Source organism: Chlorocebus sabaeus, chromosome 3, assembly GCF_047675955.1.
Source record: "Chlorocebus sabaeus isolate Y175 chromosome 3, mChlSab1.0.hap1, whole genome shotgun sequence".
NCBI lineage: Eukaryota > Metazoa > Chordata > Mammalia > Primates > Cercopithecidae > Chlorocebus > Chlorocebus sabaeus.
This window is the reverse complement of record NC_132906.1, coordinates 38,330,017-38,351,412: the sequence shown is the minus strand read 5'-3', so window position 1 is coordinate 38,351,412 and position 21,396 is coordinate 38,330,017. Positions and strand designations below refer to the sequence as shown.

Sequence of the window (21,396 nt, the reverse complement as noted above, 5' to 3'; positions counted from 1 at the left end):
CACTGACCTTTCCCAAGTCTAGTTTCTTAGATAGCCTTGGGAGATGCTTAACCCTTCTGGAATTGCAACATAAAATATGGATATGCGTTTTTTAGGAAAAAAAACTCCCAATAAATTTTCTAAGGACTTTGTGACTCCCTGAAGTTAAGTGCCACTGCCTCGTGGAGTTTTCTTCTTTCAACCTTGTTTTCCATAAATAGAAATTCAAAATATATTCTAAAAATACCGTACCCCTAATGCTTTCACTCATATTTTCTCTCTACTGCCCCCTTATTTCTTTTTCTCTCTCTGTAATTTTTCCCCTTTTTTAAAGGGCAGAGCTTTTCTTACTCTTTCAAGTGCCATTTCCTCCTGGACATATGGAGAATGACCTGTTAGATGAAGTTACATGCCTAGTGGGTATCCCACAAAGGTTTAGGGTGTTATGTAATTGATTCCAAACTTTTTTTGTAGTATTGTCTTAATTCATTTTTATGTTGCTATAAAGGAATACCTGAGACTAAGTAATTTAAAAAAGAGGTTTATTTGACTCTCAATTCTGCAAGCTATACAAGAAACATGGGACCAGCATCTGCTTTTGGTGAGGGCCTTAGGGAGCTTCCACTCATGATGAAAGGCAAGAAGGAGCTGGTGTGTGCAGAGATCAGATGGTGCGAGAGGAGGCAAGAGAGAAGGTGGTGGGGAGGTTCCAAACTCTTATTAACAGCCTACTCTCATGAGAATTAATAGGGCAAGAACTCAATCGCCCCCACCCCAGGAAGGTCATTAATCTATTAATGAGGGAACTGCATCCATGACCCAGACACCGCCCACTAGGCCCTACTTCCAACACTGGGGATCAACTTTAAACATGAGATTTGCATGGGACATCATCCAAATTGGAGCAAGTATTATTTGTCTCCTTTTTGTTTTTTACACTATGACTGTCATCATACTTTTGTCAGGAAGGTGAGTGCCATATTTAGGCAAAAGAGGTGGGATAAACCATTGGAAGCAGCTGGGGGAACTTCGGGTTTCTCCCTTAATTCCAGATGTATCACTGTACTAGTCAGAGTTCTCCAGAGAAACAGAACCAATAGGATGTCTGCCTGTCTATGAGAGGGGATTTATTAGGAGGACCGGCTCACATGATTATAAAGGGTGAGAAGTCCTATAGTATGCTGTGTGCAAACTGGAGAACCAGGAAAGTCAGCAGCGTGGCTCAGTTCAGGTTCCAAATTTTCAAAACCAGGGAAGTTGTTGGCGTAACTCAGTTGGAGGCTGAGGAGGTGGCTTAAGGCCTGAGAACTCCAGGGAGAGTGCCACTGGTGGAAGTCCCAGGGCCCAAAGGTTGAAGAACCTGTAGTTCTGATGTCCAAGGGCAGAAGAAGTTTGTCCCATTTCCAGAAGAGAGGAGACTTAGCCTTTCTTCTGCCTTTTTGTTCTATCCAAGCTTTCAGCTGATTAGATGGTGCCTGCCCACAATGAGGGCGGATCTTCCTTACTCAGTCCAGTGATTCAAGTGCCAATCTCTTCTGAAAGACATACCTAGAGATAATGCTTTACCAGCTATCTGGGTGTACTTTAAGCCAGAAGACTAACCTAAAATTAACCATCACATCTAAAATTAACCAACCCCCAAAATTAACCATCACAACCACTTTTGTGTATGAACTGGTGTTATCATCAAGATGTGTTTCCAAAAAGAAAGCACAACCACTTTTGTGTATGAACTGGTGTTATCATCAAGATGTGTTTCCAAAAAGAAAGCAGAGGCCTTTGTAAAAAATTCTTTCTACTACTCACCTTGAAGTTTTATTTCAGTTTCAGCCATAACTAAAGGACTTTCTGTTTTTTGGTATTCTGTATATATTAAATATTTTAATTTACTAAAGAGACTGGATAATGTTTAGCCATTAGCCTGAAAATAAAAATACAGTGAATAACTTAAAACAGAATTTCCCAGTGCTCTCAGGTTCCCCCACGTTTTCTAACAATTATCTCCTAACTATCTCATTACTTTCTTCCAGTGAAATTCTTTGTGGATAAGGTTACCTATGTTCATAAATTAAGAAAATCAATATGTCTTACTGTACTATATAATAAAAATATGTATTTCAATTTAAACAATTGGCCATGACTACTCAAGAAAGTATAGTAAATTCACACTCTTGAATCTCTGCTTCATACCTCTCTGAGTATATAGCAGTGGCATTGTAGATTGGTAGATTGATATAGTTGTGCTGTTTTGGGGATTCAGATACCACAAACAGTATTTCCCTGGGACATCTACATTTCAGAGATGAAGCACAAGTATTGGTAAAGCTTAAAAAAAGCACAATGTAACTATAATTTACAGAATAGTTTGATTCTTGGAAAATTCAGTAAAGTAAAACCATGCAATATAAAGTATTTAATACGTAATAATTTTACATTTTACATCTATTTCTGGAATAGGAGACTGGCAGAACGTGTTTTCTAGTCACAACACTGCTGATCAAAACAGAAACTGGTCCAGACAAAGTATAAAAAAAAAAAAACAGCAAAAACTGGCAGATGGGGCAAAAGCAATCCCTAGCGGCCCTAATTACTCATTAGCATAAGACACTCCCACAAGCGTCATGACAATTTACAAATGCCATGGCAATGGCCCAGAAGTTACCACCCCTTTCCTAGAAAATTCTAAGTAATAATTTACAGTGACCCACCCCCTAATTTGCATATAGCTAAATGGGTTTAAGTGAGTATAATTACAGTTGCCAAGAGCCCATACATTGCTGACTCTGGGCACACTGCCTGTGAGTTAGCCCTGCTCCGCAAGGAGCAGCACCATTCGATAAAAGATTGCTGTGTAACACCACCTTGCCTTTGAATTCTTTCTATGATGAAGCCATGAGCCCCGCTGGGCTAAGCCCCAAATTTGGGGCTCACCTGTCCTGCAACAGTTCCATTGAATTAGGCTTAATTAAGGATGATTCTTTCTCTCTCTTTTTTTAAGGTATGCGAATCTCTCTGTGGGGCACAAGGTAGTTTTTACTGTACAGGTCAAACTGTGATGCTACCCCTGTAAATGCTGGTAGCATCACCTCAATTATTGTGACAACTAATATGCCTCAAGAAGTTTCCAAAATTTCCAAAATGCTTCCTATGTCGTATTAAGGCCTACTGAGCCTTCCCTCACTAGCTTAGACAAGAAAAACGAAACAAAACAAACCTTTATTCACATAATTGGGTGTTTCTAACTAAAACAGCAAAAGTGACATTACTAATTACTACCTTTTATTGTAGTGTCAAATGGAATGGCTTCTAAGATCTTAAATATTTCTATCAAGGTAAAATGAAGGGAATTTTGACTTTTAAGTGCTTGAAGGGTTTGGTAGCCAAGAATTGAGTCAGCTAAAGGCATAAACTACAGTGTTTGATGAATGTAGCACCCTTATAAAATCTGTAAGAAATTTAATTTGCTAGGCTCCATAGGTGATCCAAAGTCCTGAATTTTATGATCCATTCTGAGTAGATATGAAGTTTATATACATTTAGATATTTTACATTGCACATCACAAATGACTCAGGGCTAGGTTCACGAGGACATTCATTTGAGCTGCCCTTCTCCTTTAGCCATTTCTGTCTTACCTCAGACGCCCTTTCCTTTGCCAGAACAGCCTCTTACTTCAGCAGCTTAATTAAGAGCAATTCATATATTTATGTGGATATATACCTGACTTGAATTTGTAGTTAAAATTAAGTTTGTAGCAAGATCTTGGTTACTTAAACCCTTATTTTTGTTGGTGCTGTTGAGAAATGTTCGATTTTAGGTGGTAGCTGTTTTTATAAGTACCACTTTTATGTAACTTAGAACATTCAATAAGTTAACTAGTTAACATTTTTGATAAGAGTAGGGAAAAGACAAAACTATAAAGTGCTTTGTCCTTTGCTGGAATCAGTACTGGATATTTGATATGTGCTTGCGGCTATCAGAATCTGAAACTTGGTTGGTTTATTTACTTTTTAATTTTTATGACTCACACGCAGCTCTTTCAAAGCAAGTGCAAGATAGCTTCAGGTGCAGCTGTTGTAAAAATACATAAATATATTGAAATTGTGAATCCTAATGACCTTATGAATGGCAGAAATCTGCAACTGTCTAATTATCTATAGTGATGTGAATATAATTTTATTTGCCTGCTGTGAATTTTAAAAGTTCTTTTGGTAAGTATTTTACCTGTTAAAATGATCTAGAATACTTTTTTCTCTCCCTCTCCAGCTCTTTTTTCTCTCCTTCCTTCAGGCAGAACTACACGTAAATCATTCCAAAACAATTAATGCTGCTTTAGTCACAAATTATTGATTTTTCCATTCGTAGTGCATGTAGAATTGCTGCTCTACTTAGATTCCAAACTGAGGCATTTTAATTGTGTTTTCCAGGAAGATATGAATTTAAATGAAGATAAAAAGGCACCATTGCGGGAAAAGGACTTCAGTATCAAAAAAGAAATGGTGATGCAGTACATTAATACTGCTTCTAAGACAGTAAGTAAAACTGTCAAGTTGAAAAATACTGCTGAACATGTTTTCATATGGAAAACAACACATTTGTTTAATGAAGTGCTTAAGTTTGTGGGCAACTGTAATCAGAGGGCTTCTGAATGTATAATTAAGGGCACAAGTATTATACATTTGTTTAAATTAAAAATGTTTCTCATCTTATAACTTTTAAGCTGCTTGTGCTTTTTAGCTAGTTACATTGTTAAGAAACACTGTGGGGGGACTACTCTGTCACCTTTCCTTGTTAGTGAATTAATATAGTCATTGATTTTTAATGTCACTTATAAATCAGAGTGATATTTGCGTTATAGAAAAGTGAGACTGATTTTACTGTCTACATCGAGGTACATAATAGTGGCTTAGAAGTGTATCTTAGTAATGTGAATCTCCCTATGAATAAAATTATCTTGTAACAAATTATAAATGTTGATATTAAAAGGAGCATTAGGCCTCTATGTGGCTGCCAATTTTCTAGGGACACATGAAATATGTGGGCGGAAGTAACGACTAAATGTCTAAGAAACCATGACTGGCACACAGAATCAATTGCATTTATTTCATGGGAAAACAAATGAGCTTGACTAGTCATATACAAATTGTGAATAAATGGATTGGATGAAAAATATAAAATGGAAGCCAATGAAGAAGCAATCAGTAGAAAGACAGTAGAAAATGATTTTGGCTCAATTTACAACCGAATTGGATTAGGAAAAAGTAGCTTAACACACTAGTTTTCCTTGAGTATTTTAACCTAAGTTCAGGTTATGAGAACATAAGTTATTTATACTTTAACTACATTTATCTGCTAGACCAGTGACTCTGAGGTATTTCTTTTGGAAGAAAGACACAAGTGATGTTTAATTTTTAAACATGTCTCATGTTTTGGCAACTTGCTCTTCAGGTATAGAAATCACGATGAGTTAGGCGGGAACTGAACAATGAGATCACTTGGACTCGGGAAGGGGAACATCACACACCGGGGCCTATCATGGGGAGGGGGGAGGGGGGAGGGATTGCATTGGGAGTTATACCTGATGTAAATGACGAGTTGATGGGTGCAGCACACCAACATGGCACAAGTATACATATGTAGCAAACCTGCACGTTGTGCACATGTACCCTACAACTTGAAGTTTAATAATAATAAATAAATAAAAAAAAAAAAGAAATCACGATGAGTACTGTGCTTTTTTTAGCTCTTTGTATAGGTGGACTTTGTATCCCTGCTACTATGATACTGATACTAATAGCCTTTGTCCTTTAATGATACTTATATATCACAAATTGGTATTGGTCGGTTAAGAGTCAGAGCTCTGGTGTTTTGGATCTGCTTATGTATCTCTGCCTGACCTTGGAAATCTTATTTTACCTCTTTGATTCTCAATTTCCTTACCATAAAATGGGAATACCTACATAGTGGACTCATTATCAGAGTTAAATGGGCAGGCATGGTGGTTTGAGATGTCAAGGTGGAAGGACCTCTTGAGGCTAGGAGTTTGAAAGCAGCCTGGACAACATAGCAAAACTTTGTCTCAACCAGAAAAAGAAATTAGCTGGATGTGGTGATGAGATCCCGTAGTCCTGGCTACTTGGGAGACTGAGGTGGGAGGATTGCTTGAACCCAGGAGTTCAAGGCTGCAGTGAGCTTCGATCACATCACTGTACTCCAGCCTGGGTGACAGAGTGAGACCCTGTCTCTAAAATAATAATAAAAACAAAATTAAATTGTTTATTCCATGATTAGAACACAACATATTTTATGACTAGTGACTGCCTTTTGTGGTAGCAGTGGTGGTGGTAGCAATCATTTGTTTTTCTTTGTAATTTGTTTATTGTTCTTGTTATCGTAATCATTATACCATAATTTAAAATATAGGGAAAAGTACATCAGTAAAAATACAGATTTACTATTTGTAAGTTCACATTTCTAAGGTTTTTTTTTTGTTGTTGTTTTTTAAGTGTCTATAAGGCCAGGTGTGGTGACTCATGCCTGTAATTCCAGCACCTTGGGAGGCCTAGGCAGGCAGATCACTTGAGCCCAGGAGTTTGAGACCAGCCTGGGCAACATAGTAAGGCCCTGTCTCAACAAAAGATTCAAAAATTAGCTGGATGTGGTGTCTTGTGCCTGTAGTCCCAGCTACTCAGGAAGCTGAGGTGGGAGGATTGCTTGAGCCCACAAGGCAGAAAGCCGAGATAGCACCACTGCAGGTCAGGCAGCATTTTAGGCGCTAGAGATGGTGCGTGAAGATAATCTATCACTGTGTCCTCTGGAGCAGCACTGGACGTACGTAACAGAAACACATAAACATATATGTAATAGGAGGTGAAATGTGATATGGAAAAAAAATAACAGACGGGTGAGTGTAGATAGTGTTCATGTTTTGTGTAGTGTTCATGTCAGTGAAGACTACCCTGTTAAGGAATTGTAAATCTAACAAGTAGGAATTCATTTAATATAATTATAAGAGATATGACATCAGTTAGAACTGGTTTAGAAAACCTTGGCATGATAGTTCATATTAATTCTTGAATTTGAGATAATAAACATACTTTAAAGAAATAAACTGTTTTGAATGTTGTTGTGTGGATCTATTTCAGTTTGCATTCACTGATTTTCAACTTTAATCCTCTAATCATTTTGGACTAAGGTTGAAATTTGTTGACCAGAATTAGGTAATTAAATTATCAGGATTGAAATAGATTAGTTATCTAAAGTGTGATTACAGCATTGACTCATTTAATTAGTGTGTGGAGGATCATGGCTCTTCCTAGGAAGGTTCTGAATAATTTGGCAGATGGTTAACATTCTAGAAAGTTCAAGCTGACCAGTCATTTATTTTTGCTCTGGAAGTAGAAACACATTTTATTAACTCTAGGGTACTGACTTTGTCATGCCACTTTATTTACATTAATGACTGTTGAAAAAGTTATGCTGAAAAGAACAGAATCAAAGTTCATAGATACATTGTTCTACAAAGGATATGAAAAGGATAGAGGATAAAAAAGATATACTTTTGTTATGGTTTTAGGCTTACAATTGCTTCAAGATTCTCTTTTTTGGGTAAGCATTAATATTATTTTTTTGGAAATTAGTACTGATGTCTAACAGTGTATATGGTTTGAAAATATTTAACCCTCAAAATATTAACCCTCGAAGTAGGCCTAACATAGATAAGGTTGGTTTTTAAAATAAAAAAAAAATGCCACCAATCAAACTAGATTATTTCTAAACCTTAGTAAATTTGAATTTAGATGGCACAAGAATAAAACTGAATTTGTGCTGTTAGGAAGGATTATTACAATTTTATTAAGCAAGTGTTGTATTTAGAAGCAGAAAATATCAGATTTACATTTTTCTAACTTCTAGGTCATGGGAACGTGATCCAGGTTTTTTTTTATGTACACTCTCATGGACAGTTCCACTTGGGGGTTTTTGAGAAAGGTTTCCCTCCCTCATGAAAGGATCTAGAGTTGGAGAGCCACTTTGTTCTGCCATTGGATGTGGTTGTGAGAGGTTGTACAGTGCTTGATGTCACGGAGCTGCCTCTCTGGCTTAATGAGTTCCTGCCCCTAGACTCTTCATTATGTGAAGTGATGCAAGTTCTCATGGAAGCTGCTCCGAGTTTTTTCTTTGCTACCGTTAAGAGTCCTGATATACCATCCACATGCATTTTTGCCTGTGCTGGATCTTTAATTCTAATTCATTCTGGAAATTACTGTTTCCATTCAAAGGAGCATCCTTAAGACACTCCCCTCACTCAGTGTGGACTCACTCATAGCATAGATGAGAGAGGTGCTACAAGGCACTGTGCCCATTCCGTGGTAAATGACTCAACTCAGATGTTTAACAGCAAGTTTATTGGAGAAAATGTCTTTTAGGAAGAATCCAGACTTGACTTGTTTGATCATGTAACTGGAGGGTAAGACTGTGATGCAGTTAGTGGTAAAGACCTTGATAGCAGGATGTGATGTGAATAGGCCAAATGAAAGAGGATCCATAGTTTCCAATAAATGTAAGAACAAAAAATTCTGGACCAGAACAGAGAATGCTCTTGTAAACCACAACTGCCTGAGGATTTTCACTATTTTTTAAAATAGAAAAGAATTAGAAATTAATATACAAATCTATTATATACATATAGATGTATTTAATAGTAATGCTTAAGCTTGAGTATAGTTCTCATTCTTTATTAGAGTTTGACTATTTTTAATCTTATCTTCCCTTAGAATACTTAAAGTACTCCATCAGATACTGTTAAAAGATGATTTCTGTGGTTAAGCTTCTTATGTTCGAGTGCACAAACCAAGCATAGAAGATATATCCTAATAGAATTGCTGCCTTCACTTAGTTTTCTTTTTCCTCCTTCTTTTTGGGATGGTGCATCATACCCTATGTCTGTGATAGAAATGTTTATTAATGCTTATTTTCTTGTAGGTGCTTGAGTTATATTAAAGGTGAGCTATTTCTGGATAATGTGAGAAAAATCTCATGATGGGGGTCATGGGAGACTATGGATTAATTTATATACAATTAAAGTATGTGTTAAAAAGGATTCTTATTGATCTAAATCCATTCTGAACAAGATGTATGTATTTTTTTCTCTATCAATCACAAAGGGTTAGTAAAAATAAAATATATGGCTGGGCTTGGTGGTTTACGCCTGTAATCCCAGCACTTTGGGAGGCCAAGGCGGGTGGATCATTTGAGGTCAGGAGTTCTAGACCAGCCTGGCCAACATGGTGAAACCCCGTCTCTACTAAAAATACAAAAATTAGCTGGATGTGGTGACACGCACCTGTAATCCCAGCTATTCAGGAGGCTGAGGCAGGAGAACCACTTGAACCCGGGAGGCAGAGGTTGTGGTGAGCCGAGATTGTGCCACTGCAGTACAGTCTGGGTGACAGAGTGCGACCCTGTCCCCCTCTTTGCCCCCCTAAAATAAATATACATTATACCTTTCCTGTCTATTGAGAGGAAGGAGTCTTCTATTTGCCGTTCTACTTTTAGGTTTGTCAGGGTAATCTGCAGCAATATGAAACTAGGGAAGTCCTGAGAGGCCAAAACCTATATTCCAGACAAGTGAAAGCAGGCCCTTGAAAGGAGGAGAAGATTCTTGAAGGAGGCAGAGACTCAGAGGGGCAGAGTAAGGATAGAGGGAAGGAGGCCAAGTTTGAGAGATAGATTAGAAAGGAGAACCAAAAAGATGTCTGGTCCTTTGTGGGGAGGCGGGGTTTCCGGGAGAGATTTGGAGAGATATTTAAAGAGATTTTGAGGGAAATTTTGGTTTATGTTATGTAGTGCAGTGTGTTTATTGTGTCTCCAAGAATACTTCAGTAGAGATGAACATTTGCATATCAGTGCTTTGGGAGTTATCTTTTCCCCACAATTAATTTTCGTAGTTCAAGATGATTAAACTGTCCAGACAGTTTAATTACCTATAGGTTACAACTGGACTGCTACCTGTTAGCATATTGCATCGCCCCGTCCCCCCGCCCCCACTTTTTGGCTGTACCATTAGGTTTAGGTAAATGCTTTAAACATTTCTCTTTGAACTTTGTACTTCTGCTTAAAAGCTCTTCTGAATGCACTAGCTTGGAATCAGAAGTTGTGATAGACTCCTTCATCTCCCTTATCCACATATCATTGGCATCTGTATTACAGCTGCATTAACATGTCCAGTTTAGGTGAGCTGATATCTAAGGATAGCCTAATCTCACATTTCTAAGATTCTTAATCAGAACATACATTCTTTATTTTATATGTATGTTTTTGTTTTATCTTTTTTGATTTTTTTGGATCAAGAAGCAGAATTCCTCTTTTATAAATGCTCCTGAAAGTTTGCTAGCTCCTTCTTTTTCCCTGTCAAGCTGGTTTCCAAGTGAATGTAAGGGCTATTCTGAGATATTTATTAGAAAAGTTTTGGATACAGTTTTAATTCTTTGAACGCTTCCTTAAGTATTATTGTAGTAGTTCTTCCTCAGACTTTTTAAACTTGAAAGTTAAATATCAAATATTAATGATCATAACTTTATGAGGCATAAAGACCATAACAAAAGTTTTTTAAGCAACACAATGAAACAACTGAGTCTAAATTGAGTTCATAAGTGTAGAATTATAGTTTCTTGTGTGTATATGTATATATTTGTGTGTATGGATATATGTATAATACGGTGTTTAAAAGTATTTTGAAAGGTCTTGTCATAGTACTGTTGTTCTAGCTCAATAGGCCATGATGTTCTCAAGGATGGAAGACCTTGTATTCTGCAATATTATTCTTCTAGGCGTATCTTGATCAGAAAAGAACTGTTTGAGAAAATATCAGTCATATATTTGGGTTTATGTGCACAGTCGACCCTCTGTATTCATGGGTTTTTCATCCATGAATTCAACTAACTGCAGGTTGAAAATATTTGGAAAAACAATTGTGTCTACGCTGGACATGCACAGCTTTCTTTTATTGTTATTTCCTAAACAATATAATGACTATTTACATAGCATTTACTTTGTATTAGGTATCATAAGTCATCTAGAGATGATTTAAAATATATGGGAGGATGTGAATGTTATATGCAAATACTATGCCATTTTATATCAGAGACTGGAGCATCTCTGGATTCTGGTGTCTGTGGGAGGTCCTGGAACCAATCTCCCATGGATACTGAGGGGTGACTGCATTTTCTCTAGATGGAAAATCTGGAATTGATTTGTTACTTTTAGCATTGATTTGTTAATATTGTAATATTAGTAGGGCATTTTAATGCATTTCAGTGTCAGTTTTTCTTGCTTTCAGTTACAGTTTCCAATGTTAACTTTGTAAAACATTGTCAGGTACAAGTAAATTAAGTTCTTTTTATTTTCTCTCACTTTTTGGTTGTTGTTACTTAAAGGAGGCTTACATTTTAACCACTAGAAACTTAGAAGAACCAAAGTTGCACACATTCTTGTTAACATTAACATGGATTTTTTTTTTCTTTGCTTCTATTTCAGATTACAGATTTGATAAAAACACCCCGTAACACAAAAGCTTCGTAAAAAGTTTGTGATTGACATTAGATGTATCTAATAAACACAATGCCCTTATGATGCTTTGCCTGCTTGTTTCCAGGTCTTACTTGCTGACTAGCAGAAAATTTCAGAGCCTCAGCACAATGAACTGATTTCTTGTTAAGACTATTTTCTAATAATCTAGCTGGCACTTTAGTTTTCATTTGTCCCTATATAGGATAGGTTTTATGTATGCACAGTTAAAATGATCTTCCAACAGCTAAAATTCATCCAGATTCCTTGTGAGTTGTTTCTGGGCAGCACCAGTGGTGTTTCATGTTGTCTAGTATTACTGCATTGTGTTTTTGTTTAGGTAGGAGATGATAATGAAGAAACAGATCATCTTTTCTTTTTTTATAGGAGTAAATTATATTGCTCACATTAGAATTGTATACTTTTGATCTTTAAAAAATCTTATGGGTAGTTAAGACAGCTTTTCTTTTATTATAGCATTTTTTAAAAAAGGTTTCATCAGATATAGAAAAACTGCTATTTACTAGTTGAATTTTATTAGCTCCTGAGTTGATTAATGATGTTTATACCACTTGTTGGCATTAGAGGTCATCCAAGGTTGTTTTCATCTTGTCACTGAATTGTTTTCATCTTGTCACTGAGTTGTTTCTTGGCCTAAGACATTTTGCTATGCTCGTACTTACTTTTTAGATTTTTATGAACATAATTAAACTTATGTCAAGTAACCATGAATGTAGTGATAACTCTGAAAGTGCCACAAGAGGCATGTGACATCTGTATATACAATTATAAAGAACCTTTTAAAACAAGGAACACTTCTAAAGGAAAAAGTGAAAATTTAAGAAAATAAATGCTATATATGTGCAGGTGTCTTTCAGTGAGCAAAGGGATTAAGTAATTGATGAAATGAGGAAAAAGTGTCCAGGAGTAATAGCTCTTGATCTTGATAGCCAGTAGAATCATCTGGGGGAACTTTAAGTATTTAAATGTCCAGGCCTTACCACTTAACACTTCCATAAAACAGTTCCTGTGGATGGGACCCAGGCATCAATATTGAGTAAAGCCCTCCTGGTGATTCTAGGGTACAGCCAAGAATGAAAACCACTGGGCTGTAGAAGATGAGCCTTATCACCAGATGTCTCTTAGTATAACATTAATTTAACAAGAGATCAGGAATTGACAGAATTTAAAGGCTAAGCATGGACCATTTAACTATTAAAACTATTATCTAGTCACAGTGGCTTCAAGGATAGTTTGCCATATGCATAACATCAAAATGAGTGTTCAAGTAGCATAAATACTGGTAGCTGCCAAGAAATTCTGTATGACATTTGGTTACTAGTAGAAATAATCAAAGGAGAAGGTTAACTATTGTAACAGAGAAGAACCTGCTTTATTTTGGAAAAAGATGCCCAATAGAACAGGTATCAGTAAGGAGAAGAGTATGCCTGGTTTTAAAGCTTCAGTGAACTTATTCACCTTCCTAGTTGGTGGCATTAAACTTAAACACCTAAGCTATTTTGTACTTAAGGGATATCCTTTGATTTCTTAGTTATTCCTAAAGGGCATAAATTCCATACATACTTTAAAAAAATCCTTAATAGGCTAATCAATCACCTTGATGCCCAAAAGGCATTTGTTCCCAATTTAATGGTTTCCTGACTTGTTAGCATTTCCTCACCAGCTCAGTGTAGTGGTTTCCCCCACAACTCTCAAGACAATAAATATGGTTGGTATAGCCTCTTACTATCAATGTGATGCAAAAATTTTTCAAATGCTTTTATTACCAGAAGGCCTTCCAGAGTAGATTAAGTAAATTAAGGATCTGTCCTTAGGATTTGTTGAGGTGTGGAAACCAAATAGTCCAACAGTAAATTTAATCTTAGGTTTTTCCTTGTATATTACTGTTATGGTAGATTTTATTTTTGGATTTTTTTTTTTTTAATTTTCTTGGGAAACTGCTTTGTACTACTTTGGTGAGTTTAAAACCCTTTTCCTGCATTTTTGTTAAGGATGACTTTGTTATACTCTCTTATTTAGTAGATATATTTAGTAGTAGTTTTTAAAATTTTTTTGTTTAGGTCTGGAAGATATCTTACACCATCTTTAAATTTTGCACGTGAGGGAATGGTTCAAGGGAGTGTGTGACATTCCCACATTAATGCCATGGCTAGGACTAGAAACTAGGGTTTTTGACTTAAAGAAAAAAAAACCCTTTGTCAAATAAAAATAGTTACAGAAAACATCAAAAAACAAATCTGTAGCTTAATGAATTATCATAAGGAGAACACCACACAGATAAGTAAATAGAATAGAACCTTGCCAGTCATCCTGCAAAGTACTCCATCTGCCCTGTCCCATGCTAAAACCTCTCTTCAGTTTTATGTATATTTTAGCCTAAAAGTAATCACCATCTTGACTTTTATGGGAATCACTTCCTTGAGTTTCTTTCTAGTTTTATCACTCAAAAGTGCATCCGCGGGCTATAGTATATTCTATCTCTCTCTCTCTCTTTCTATCTATCTATCTATCTATCTATCTATCTATCTATCTATCACTCAAAAGTATATCATCAGACTATAGTTTATTCTTCCATCCATCTGTCCATCCATCCATCCATCCATCCATCCATCCATCCATAGGGTCTTGCTCTGTCACCCAGGCTAGAGTACAGTAGTGATCATAGCTCACCGTAATACTGAATTACGTAGTGATCATAGCTCACCGTACATAGCTAGAGTACAGTAGTGATCATAGCTCACTGTAATACTGAACTCCTGGGCTCAAGTGATCCTCCCACCTCAGCCTTCCAGAGTGCTGGGATTATAGGCATGCACCACTGTGGGCTTTCTTTATTTAAAAAAATTTTTTGAGAGGGAGTCTCTGGGTCTATTCTGTCCAATCACTGTTGAAGCAAGTGATAGATTCATGGGGTCAACACATGTGCTACTGTTGCTTATATTTTAAAATTTGGAATATCTCTATGTCTTGTTTTATCTTCAGTTATTTTATCCAGGACATTCTGAATTTTGCTGATTTGTATGTTTGTGGTAAAGTGAACATCCTATCCTCTGTATTTCCTGCACAGAGACAAGGTAGATCTAGAGGCATGATCAGACTCAGGTTTCATCTCTTTAACAAGATCATAAGGAGTATTATATTCTTTCATTAATATCTAGTTTGCAATTAGAATTCTATAATTTCATTTTTATTTATTGGAATACTTTTACAAAGAGACATCTCCTAAATACTGTTTGGTTAGCCAGTGATATAGGAAATTTAGGATAAATGCTTTATTCTTTTCCTTTATTTGCCAGCTTTCAATATATTGATTTCATTCTCTATCATTCTCTGAAGATGATCAATCATTTTTAATATCATCAAAAATTTATGCATTACAATTATTTTTAGTGAAAATCAAATTGTCCCATCTTTGGCCATTGGGACTTGTCTAGTTGACTCCTAGTCATTTTGGTCTGATGATCAAGCTCCTCCTCTAGAATATTTATACTGCTAAACCTGGTATCAGTTGACTCTTTCCTTTAGTGTGGGGAATGATATTTCAAAGTTTACAAGCTGAGGGCCAAGGATACTTACTGTTCTTTTTGTTTAATTGCTGTTTTTAGTGGAGAGATAGAAGAATAAAAAAGCATGTGTGGATGTGTATTTAAAAAGTTTTTATTTTGCATATGTTCTGCCTCCACCTGCTATTTTTGTCCTACTATGTCAACATTGACTAAGCATATAGCCATTACATTTCACACTCTTCCTTTTAGTTCTCATTTAGTTTTAACCTCATTTAGTAACTATATGTGAATGCTCACCACTGTCCTTACATTATTTCTGCAGACATTTTGTTCGTCTGAAGTTTGTTCTTTAGTAGATTCCTCTGAAGGACTCATGGAAACAGTATTTCCTGAGTTTTGCATGTTAGTAATAGTGTATGCCCTTTATTGTTTAGTCAGCTTTGTTGGATATAAAATCCTTGGCTCACATGTTTTTTTGCTTAGGATCTTGAATAATACTATTTTTTTTTTTCTAGCGTAAAGCTTAATGGCATTGTTTTCAAAAGGTCAGCTGGTAACTAATTTTTAGTTATTGTCTTTCTTTGGGATATCTGACTTAGGATTATCAAGTACACAGTATGCTCTTTTATTGTGTTTTTCTTTTTTTCTTAAATTTCTCTTTCTTTCATTGATGTGTTCTAGTTTTTTGCTTTGGTTTTCTTTTTCATGGATTCTGTTATCTGTATGTTGGATTTTTGTCTATCTTTAATATGCCATCTTCTCTCAAATGGTTTTTATCTTATTCTTTATTTCTTTTTAAGTTTTAAAAATTTTATTTAATTCATGTCTGCATTCTCTTATGACATCATGTTTATTCTTGTGTTCCTTGTTAGTTTTTATTTCTGAAATGATTTTTTAATTTCTATTTTTTCTTGAATTCCCTCACTGCATTTTTGAGTGTGCCTTAGTCTACTTTAAATATTTTTTCATGTCTTATATATTCTTTTAATGTCTGTTAGTTCACTTTGAAATTGTAAATTACAATTTGATTTATGGATTTGTCTTTGAGGTGTCTTTCATCTTTTACAGGAATTTTCTGCTCAATTTTGATTTAACTTTCAGCACTTTCTCTTCAGTGTAGGATCCTGTTCTGGAAGGAGCTGTGGCAACTCATGGGACATAGAGTCCTCCAGCCCCTTCAGATCTTTTCTGGGCCTCTTGTAGTCACCCACACTCCTTCTAGTTTCAGTTGCTGCTTTCAAATTGGCCTACTAAAATGTCCAATGGATATCTCTGGGCCACTTTGGAGTTACCTTGTTTTCATGTTCTTTAACTACTCTGTTGCCTCCCTTTGGTTCTTTCCATAGGGATATTGCTACTGTGGGGATCTTGTGGGTGTTGGTGGTTTGTCTTCAACTTCCTTTAGTTTGAGGATTGTTGAGAAGGTATTTTGTCACTCAGTACTGTTGAGTATTTGATTTTGCTACTTAGTTATTTTGTCTTTTTTTGTGTGGGAGATCAGGGAGTTTTCAAAATTGTATTGCTGCTGCCATCTGCCTAGATCCTCTAGTCTGATTTTGAATCTCATATTCTTTTCTTTATTCTATGCCAATTTATGTCTTTGGTTAAAAAACAATTCAGGGTTATTAGCACCCCCCTGCCCTAACTATTAGGGTAGAAAATGATGACATTTTTTCTATGTAACTTTTAGCTGTTAGCTCTTGTTTTTGCTGTTATTTCATCCATAAACTTTCATTAAATCTCTTAATGGTCCATGACCTACAAATAGTTTTAAGCTTAATTTCTACGCTATGCTTATGCAGTGTTATCATTTCCTTATGTAGTTTCAGTAAATTATGCAGGATGCATCCCTTTCTGAATCCCATTGATAGTTGGGAAATTCAGACTGCCCTTCAGTACTATACCCCACCCCTAGAAAAATAGGTCTCATCTGCTTGTGTATGTCTATAAATTAGTGAGTGTGTTAAATCTATCACAGCATGAAATCACTTCAAGCGCTGTGAAAGACTATCTTAAAGAATTTAAATTGATTGCAGATGTTAGTGCAATTAAGCAGGCCTGATGAGCTCAGAATCATGTTTCTCAGATTTGAATATGAATTCATTTAAAAAAATTATAGTGATGTACTCCATGTAAATGGAGTTCATAGGCATCTAAGAGTTTTTATCACCTTCTGTTTTAAAATGGCTGAGCAATGTGAAAAGTGATGCGTGACCCATTGTGCAGATACTTGTATTACTTTGGATAAATGTGTATTATTTGTCTTAAGTATATAGAGGTGACACTGAATGATTATTTCCTTTGTTAATTCATTTGTCTACTGATTAGTTTGTCTATCTTTCATGTCTATAATTCATTTAAAAATTATCCTATAGACAGAAAGTATAATGTTATTTTGTTGCATTTTTAAGACAAAAAATTGAGTATGATAAACAAGTCAAATGTGTTGGCTTAGATTACAATTTTACTCTTGAGTTCAGATCTCTTGACTAATTGAACTTTACCTACCTTAATTTTTTTGCTTTATTTTAGCTGAAATGTGAAAGCTTTCTAGTTATTATTTTAAAATACAACGTACTGGTTTCAAATTAGAAAGTGAATTCTGAAACCAAACTATAACAAGATTAAGTAGAGTGTACGGTATGTTCATTTTCAATTTATTTCAAATTGATCTGTGCACATTAAGTAATTAAACTCATCAATTTCTATAGCACATTGTAGAATGTTATGGACATTAGGGCTTTATTATATATACAGTAGTAAAATAAAGTAGAAGAATGGTGAATAATTGTATTTTGCTACTGTTTTTAAATACTAAGAAAATCACTGAAATATTGTTTGAAGGGTGATGACATTAATGATTTTTAAATAGGGACAAAGAATACAATATATTTTTTCTAGATGGTAAAAATTAAAGCTGTATTCTGTACTATTTTATAATAACTTATTTAGCTTTTAAGACTATACTTTGTTTCCTGGAGTTAAGAATCTAGCTTTGTTGCTTCTAACTTTGTGATTTCAGAAAATTCATTATTTTTCTCTAGGACTCAGTTTACTAAATTACAAAATTTAGGGGTTTTGTGTGGGAAAGTATGGAATAGGGGCTAGGTTTAAAGTCTTAACAGTTCAAGTCTTGTAATACAAGTTCAAGTAAAGTGTAAAATGAGCCTGAGTAAGTGAATGTTACAGTTGAAGCCTTCTTAAATCTGATTGATATCTGTAATCAAAAGTTGAATAAAAAGTTAATAAAACTGGGTATAAGAAAAAATAACACATATAGTATTTTTCCCACACATGAAATATACAAGTATTGTATTCACAGCCAATCTTTAGATACTGAGTCAAACCCTTTTCTTTGAGTAGGAATGGCTCTCACTTTGTTTTTTCCCACGTAAGACATGCCCATAAGACATCATCGGTGATCATTTTTGTGTATGTTTTGAGTAGACCAATAATTTATACTTGTAAAGCAATCTAAGTTTAGATTTATAGGAGATGTATATGGTTTTTATAATGTGACTTTTTTTGTTATCTTAAACCTATATGTAATTTTTAAGATAATTTTTTTAAAGAACTTATCCTAATCTTGTCTTTCTTAAGCCCTAATAATACTCTTTCTTTTAATTCTCATATATGATTACATTAATGAACACAGAACAGTACATAAACAGGGGTACAAAAAGTCAACTCTTGGTATTCCCAGAATTCAATTTATGGAAGTAGATGTGTAGCCTTCAGTATGCTTTGAACATCTATTACTTACTATGTTATAGAATAATGGAAAGCCCAATATTGAACATCTATCTCTGGAATCTTAAATAAATCATTCTTTATTGGTGAACTTTGTTTTCTACCCCTTCCCCAACGGAAGAGTCATAGCAATATATTTTTCTATAACTTGTTTTATTTTTCCTCCAGTTAACTTTTCTACCCTTTTTTTCTGTCAGAAATGAGCTACTGAATTCAAACTGACTCAAAAACAGAGCATATTGGCTCTTGCATCTGAGAAGCCTGGTATTGGCTTCCGGCAGGCGTAGATCTGGGTTCTCAAATGACCTAAGGATCGGTTCTTTCCGTATCTCTTAGCCCCGCTTTTCTAATCTTGGCTTCATTCATGTAAGTTCTTTCTATATCTAGAAGGTTAGTAGAACCTCCCAGTTTAACACCTATATTTTAGGTCTATTAGTCTCCAAAAATTTTAGGTCACTGACCCCATTGATTTTTTTAAAAGTTGATTATACGTTACTAAGCTAATATATATGTATTATGAACATGTCTATACCTCATATTTGTTATATTCATTTTATATGTAATATAGATTTTATTTCAAATATATGTGAATTGAAAATATAAGTAAAACAATGTATTACTATTTCATTTGCAAACTTTGCCTCTTAAATCGGTTTGGTCTCGCTTTAATTTTTATCATATTTTAGGTATGTTAGATTCATGACATAATTCCTTTTATTAGTTTTCTTCTAAAAATTATTCCCTTTTCCACTCCTGAATTTTAACTTTAAAAGACCCATTCTATTCTATCCCGTATAACTGAACTTAACTGTATTCACTCAGGGATGTTCTGGGATCATGTGCAAACATGCAGTAACCATTATACTTCTCCAAAGTTCATGCTGACCTCCACCTTGCCCACTTCAAGTCTTTTTTCGTTCTTGCCTTGCCTATACTAATTCTGCCCTTCTTATGCCACAAACCAGCTCCTGTTCTCTCTTTAGCCACATTTAATTATTCAGTTTGAGTTTGCTGTTTGGACTTCAGCATTGCCACTCTTTTTGCCTATTGAGTTAGTAGTTGAGGGCACTGAGTGAGATATAATACGCTTTGGTTCTGCCTTTTTGTGTTGCACTTGGAGGAAAAGACATGTACTGAGGTAATATGTCATTCAGGCAAAATAAATCCTTAAAAGAGTATTACTTTTGTGAATTCTTCATTATTCACTTTGATGGGGATCTTGGAGGCTCACAAACTTGACTGGTCAACATACAAAGACTCAGTCTGCATTTCATGAGCAGGCATACAATCTGTTTTAATGGAGACTAGTGTATAAAAATCCAAATGTCACTTTAGTAATTTACAATCAGAAATATTGTTCTTAAGACTCTTGTAGTCTCTTCTCTCCTTATAGGCTAGTCTACACAGGAAGCCAAATGATAGAGAGTTGCTTACTTGGTTTGTTGGATGACCCACTATGGAGATAATCGGGCATATATTTAGACTAAGATCCTGCCACTGTGCTTGCACCCAGCATCATGTGCTTTCCTTTAATGTGATAAACTAGAAGCTCCACAAAGGCAGAGAAATCTTGCTGCAGCAAAAACTAGATAATTATGTTTATGTGTCTGAGCACTCCCTTTCCTGGGGGGTTGCAATGGTATTTTGCAGCACTTTAGGTCTCTGGACATGTTTGCAGGTACCACGCAGACTGCCTCCTCCTGTAACACATGCTCACCTCTCTTAGAGTACTCTGAAATTGATAAAGTCATTATGCTTTCTTATGGCAACTAAAATAAATTTATTTTATTTTGAGGTCACAAATTAATTTTATTTTGATATTGGTGCAACTGTGCACGTGTGTGTGTAATCTCCTGGGTCATTTTACTGGGAGGCTCATTTTATCTCATATTTTGATTTTCCTTAATTTAATCTGAAGTTAATTATAATTTAAGATTTGGGAGTATCTTATAGTTGGCAAAATGTATCTCTCCTAAAGTATACTTGTCTGGTTATGTTTTAGAGAAGAGTTAGATGAGAACTACTGTTCTCATTTTATTTTTTCACTATTTAGATTTTATAGCTCATGATCTTTACACATTTCCCCCTGTCATTTTTGAGGATTTTTTTTTTTAGGACACAAAGGTTGTTTCAGTAATCAAAATAAAATGATTAGAAATTCTAAGATCAACGTGTTTAGTAATCAAGTAACATTCCAAGTATCATTCATTTATTCATATGCTCAAATTTAAAATTATTAAAATCAAAGATACAACTTAAAAGAATAGAGTATCTCTTAATGAAGCAGTCTTTAACTAGTGTGAAATAATTTGTTACTATTTTATTGCTTTGTTTTGTCTACTTATGTGAAAAAGGTGTATGATTTATATATACTTCTCACGTTAACAGTGCTATAGAAGTAATGCTTTTCTTCTGATATATGATCAGAATTCAGATGTCATTTTTATGCTCAATAAATAAGTAACAAGATAAATGAGTGAATAAAAGTCTTTAAATAATTACTTTTGTATAATGCTTATTTAAGATTAATAGCAAAATCCAAGTTAAGATTGTGACCAGTGGGTAATGTGCTAAGTA

At 35.1% G+C, this 21,396-nt stretch overlaps 1 protein-coding gene across 2 annotated transcripts in view; it reads left to right on the top strand.

Moving 5' to 3' along the window:
- The window catches only part of DIAPH3 (diaphanous related formin 3), a 506,525-nt gene that overhangs the window by 65,738 nt on the left and 419,391 nt on the right, over positions 1-21,396 (top strand). For both annotated transcript variants that reach the window (XM_073014378.1, XM_073014377.1), the window contains one exon: positions 4,405-4,509. In XM_073014378.1, coding sequence (XP_072870479.1) covers positions 4,405-4,509 — 105 coding nt within the window. The remainder of the gene's footprint in view (positions 1-4,404; positions 4,510-21,396) is intronic.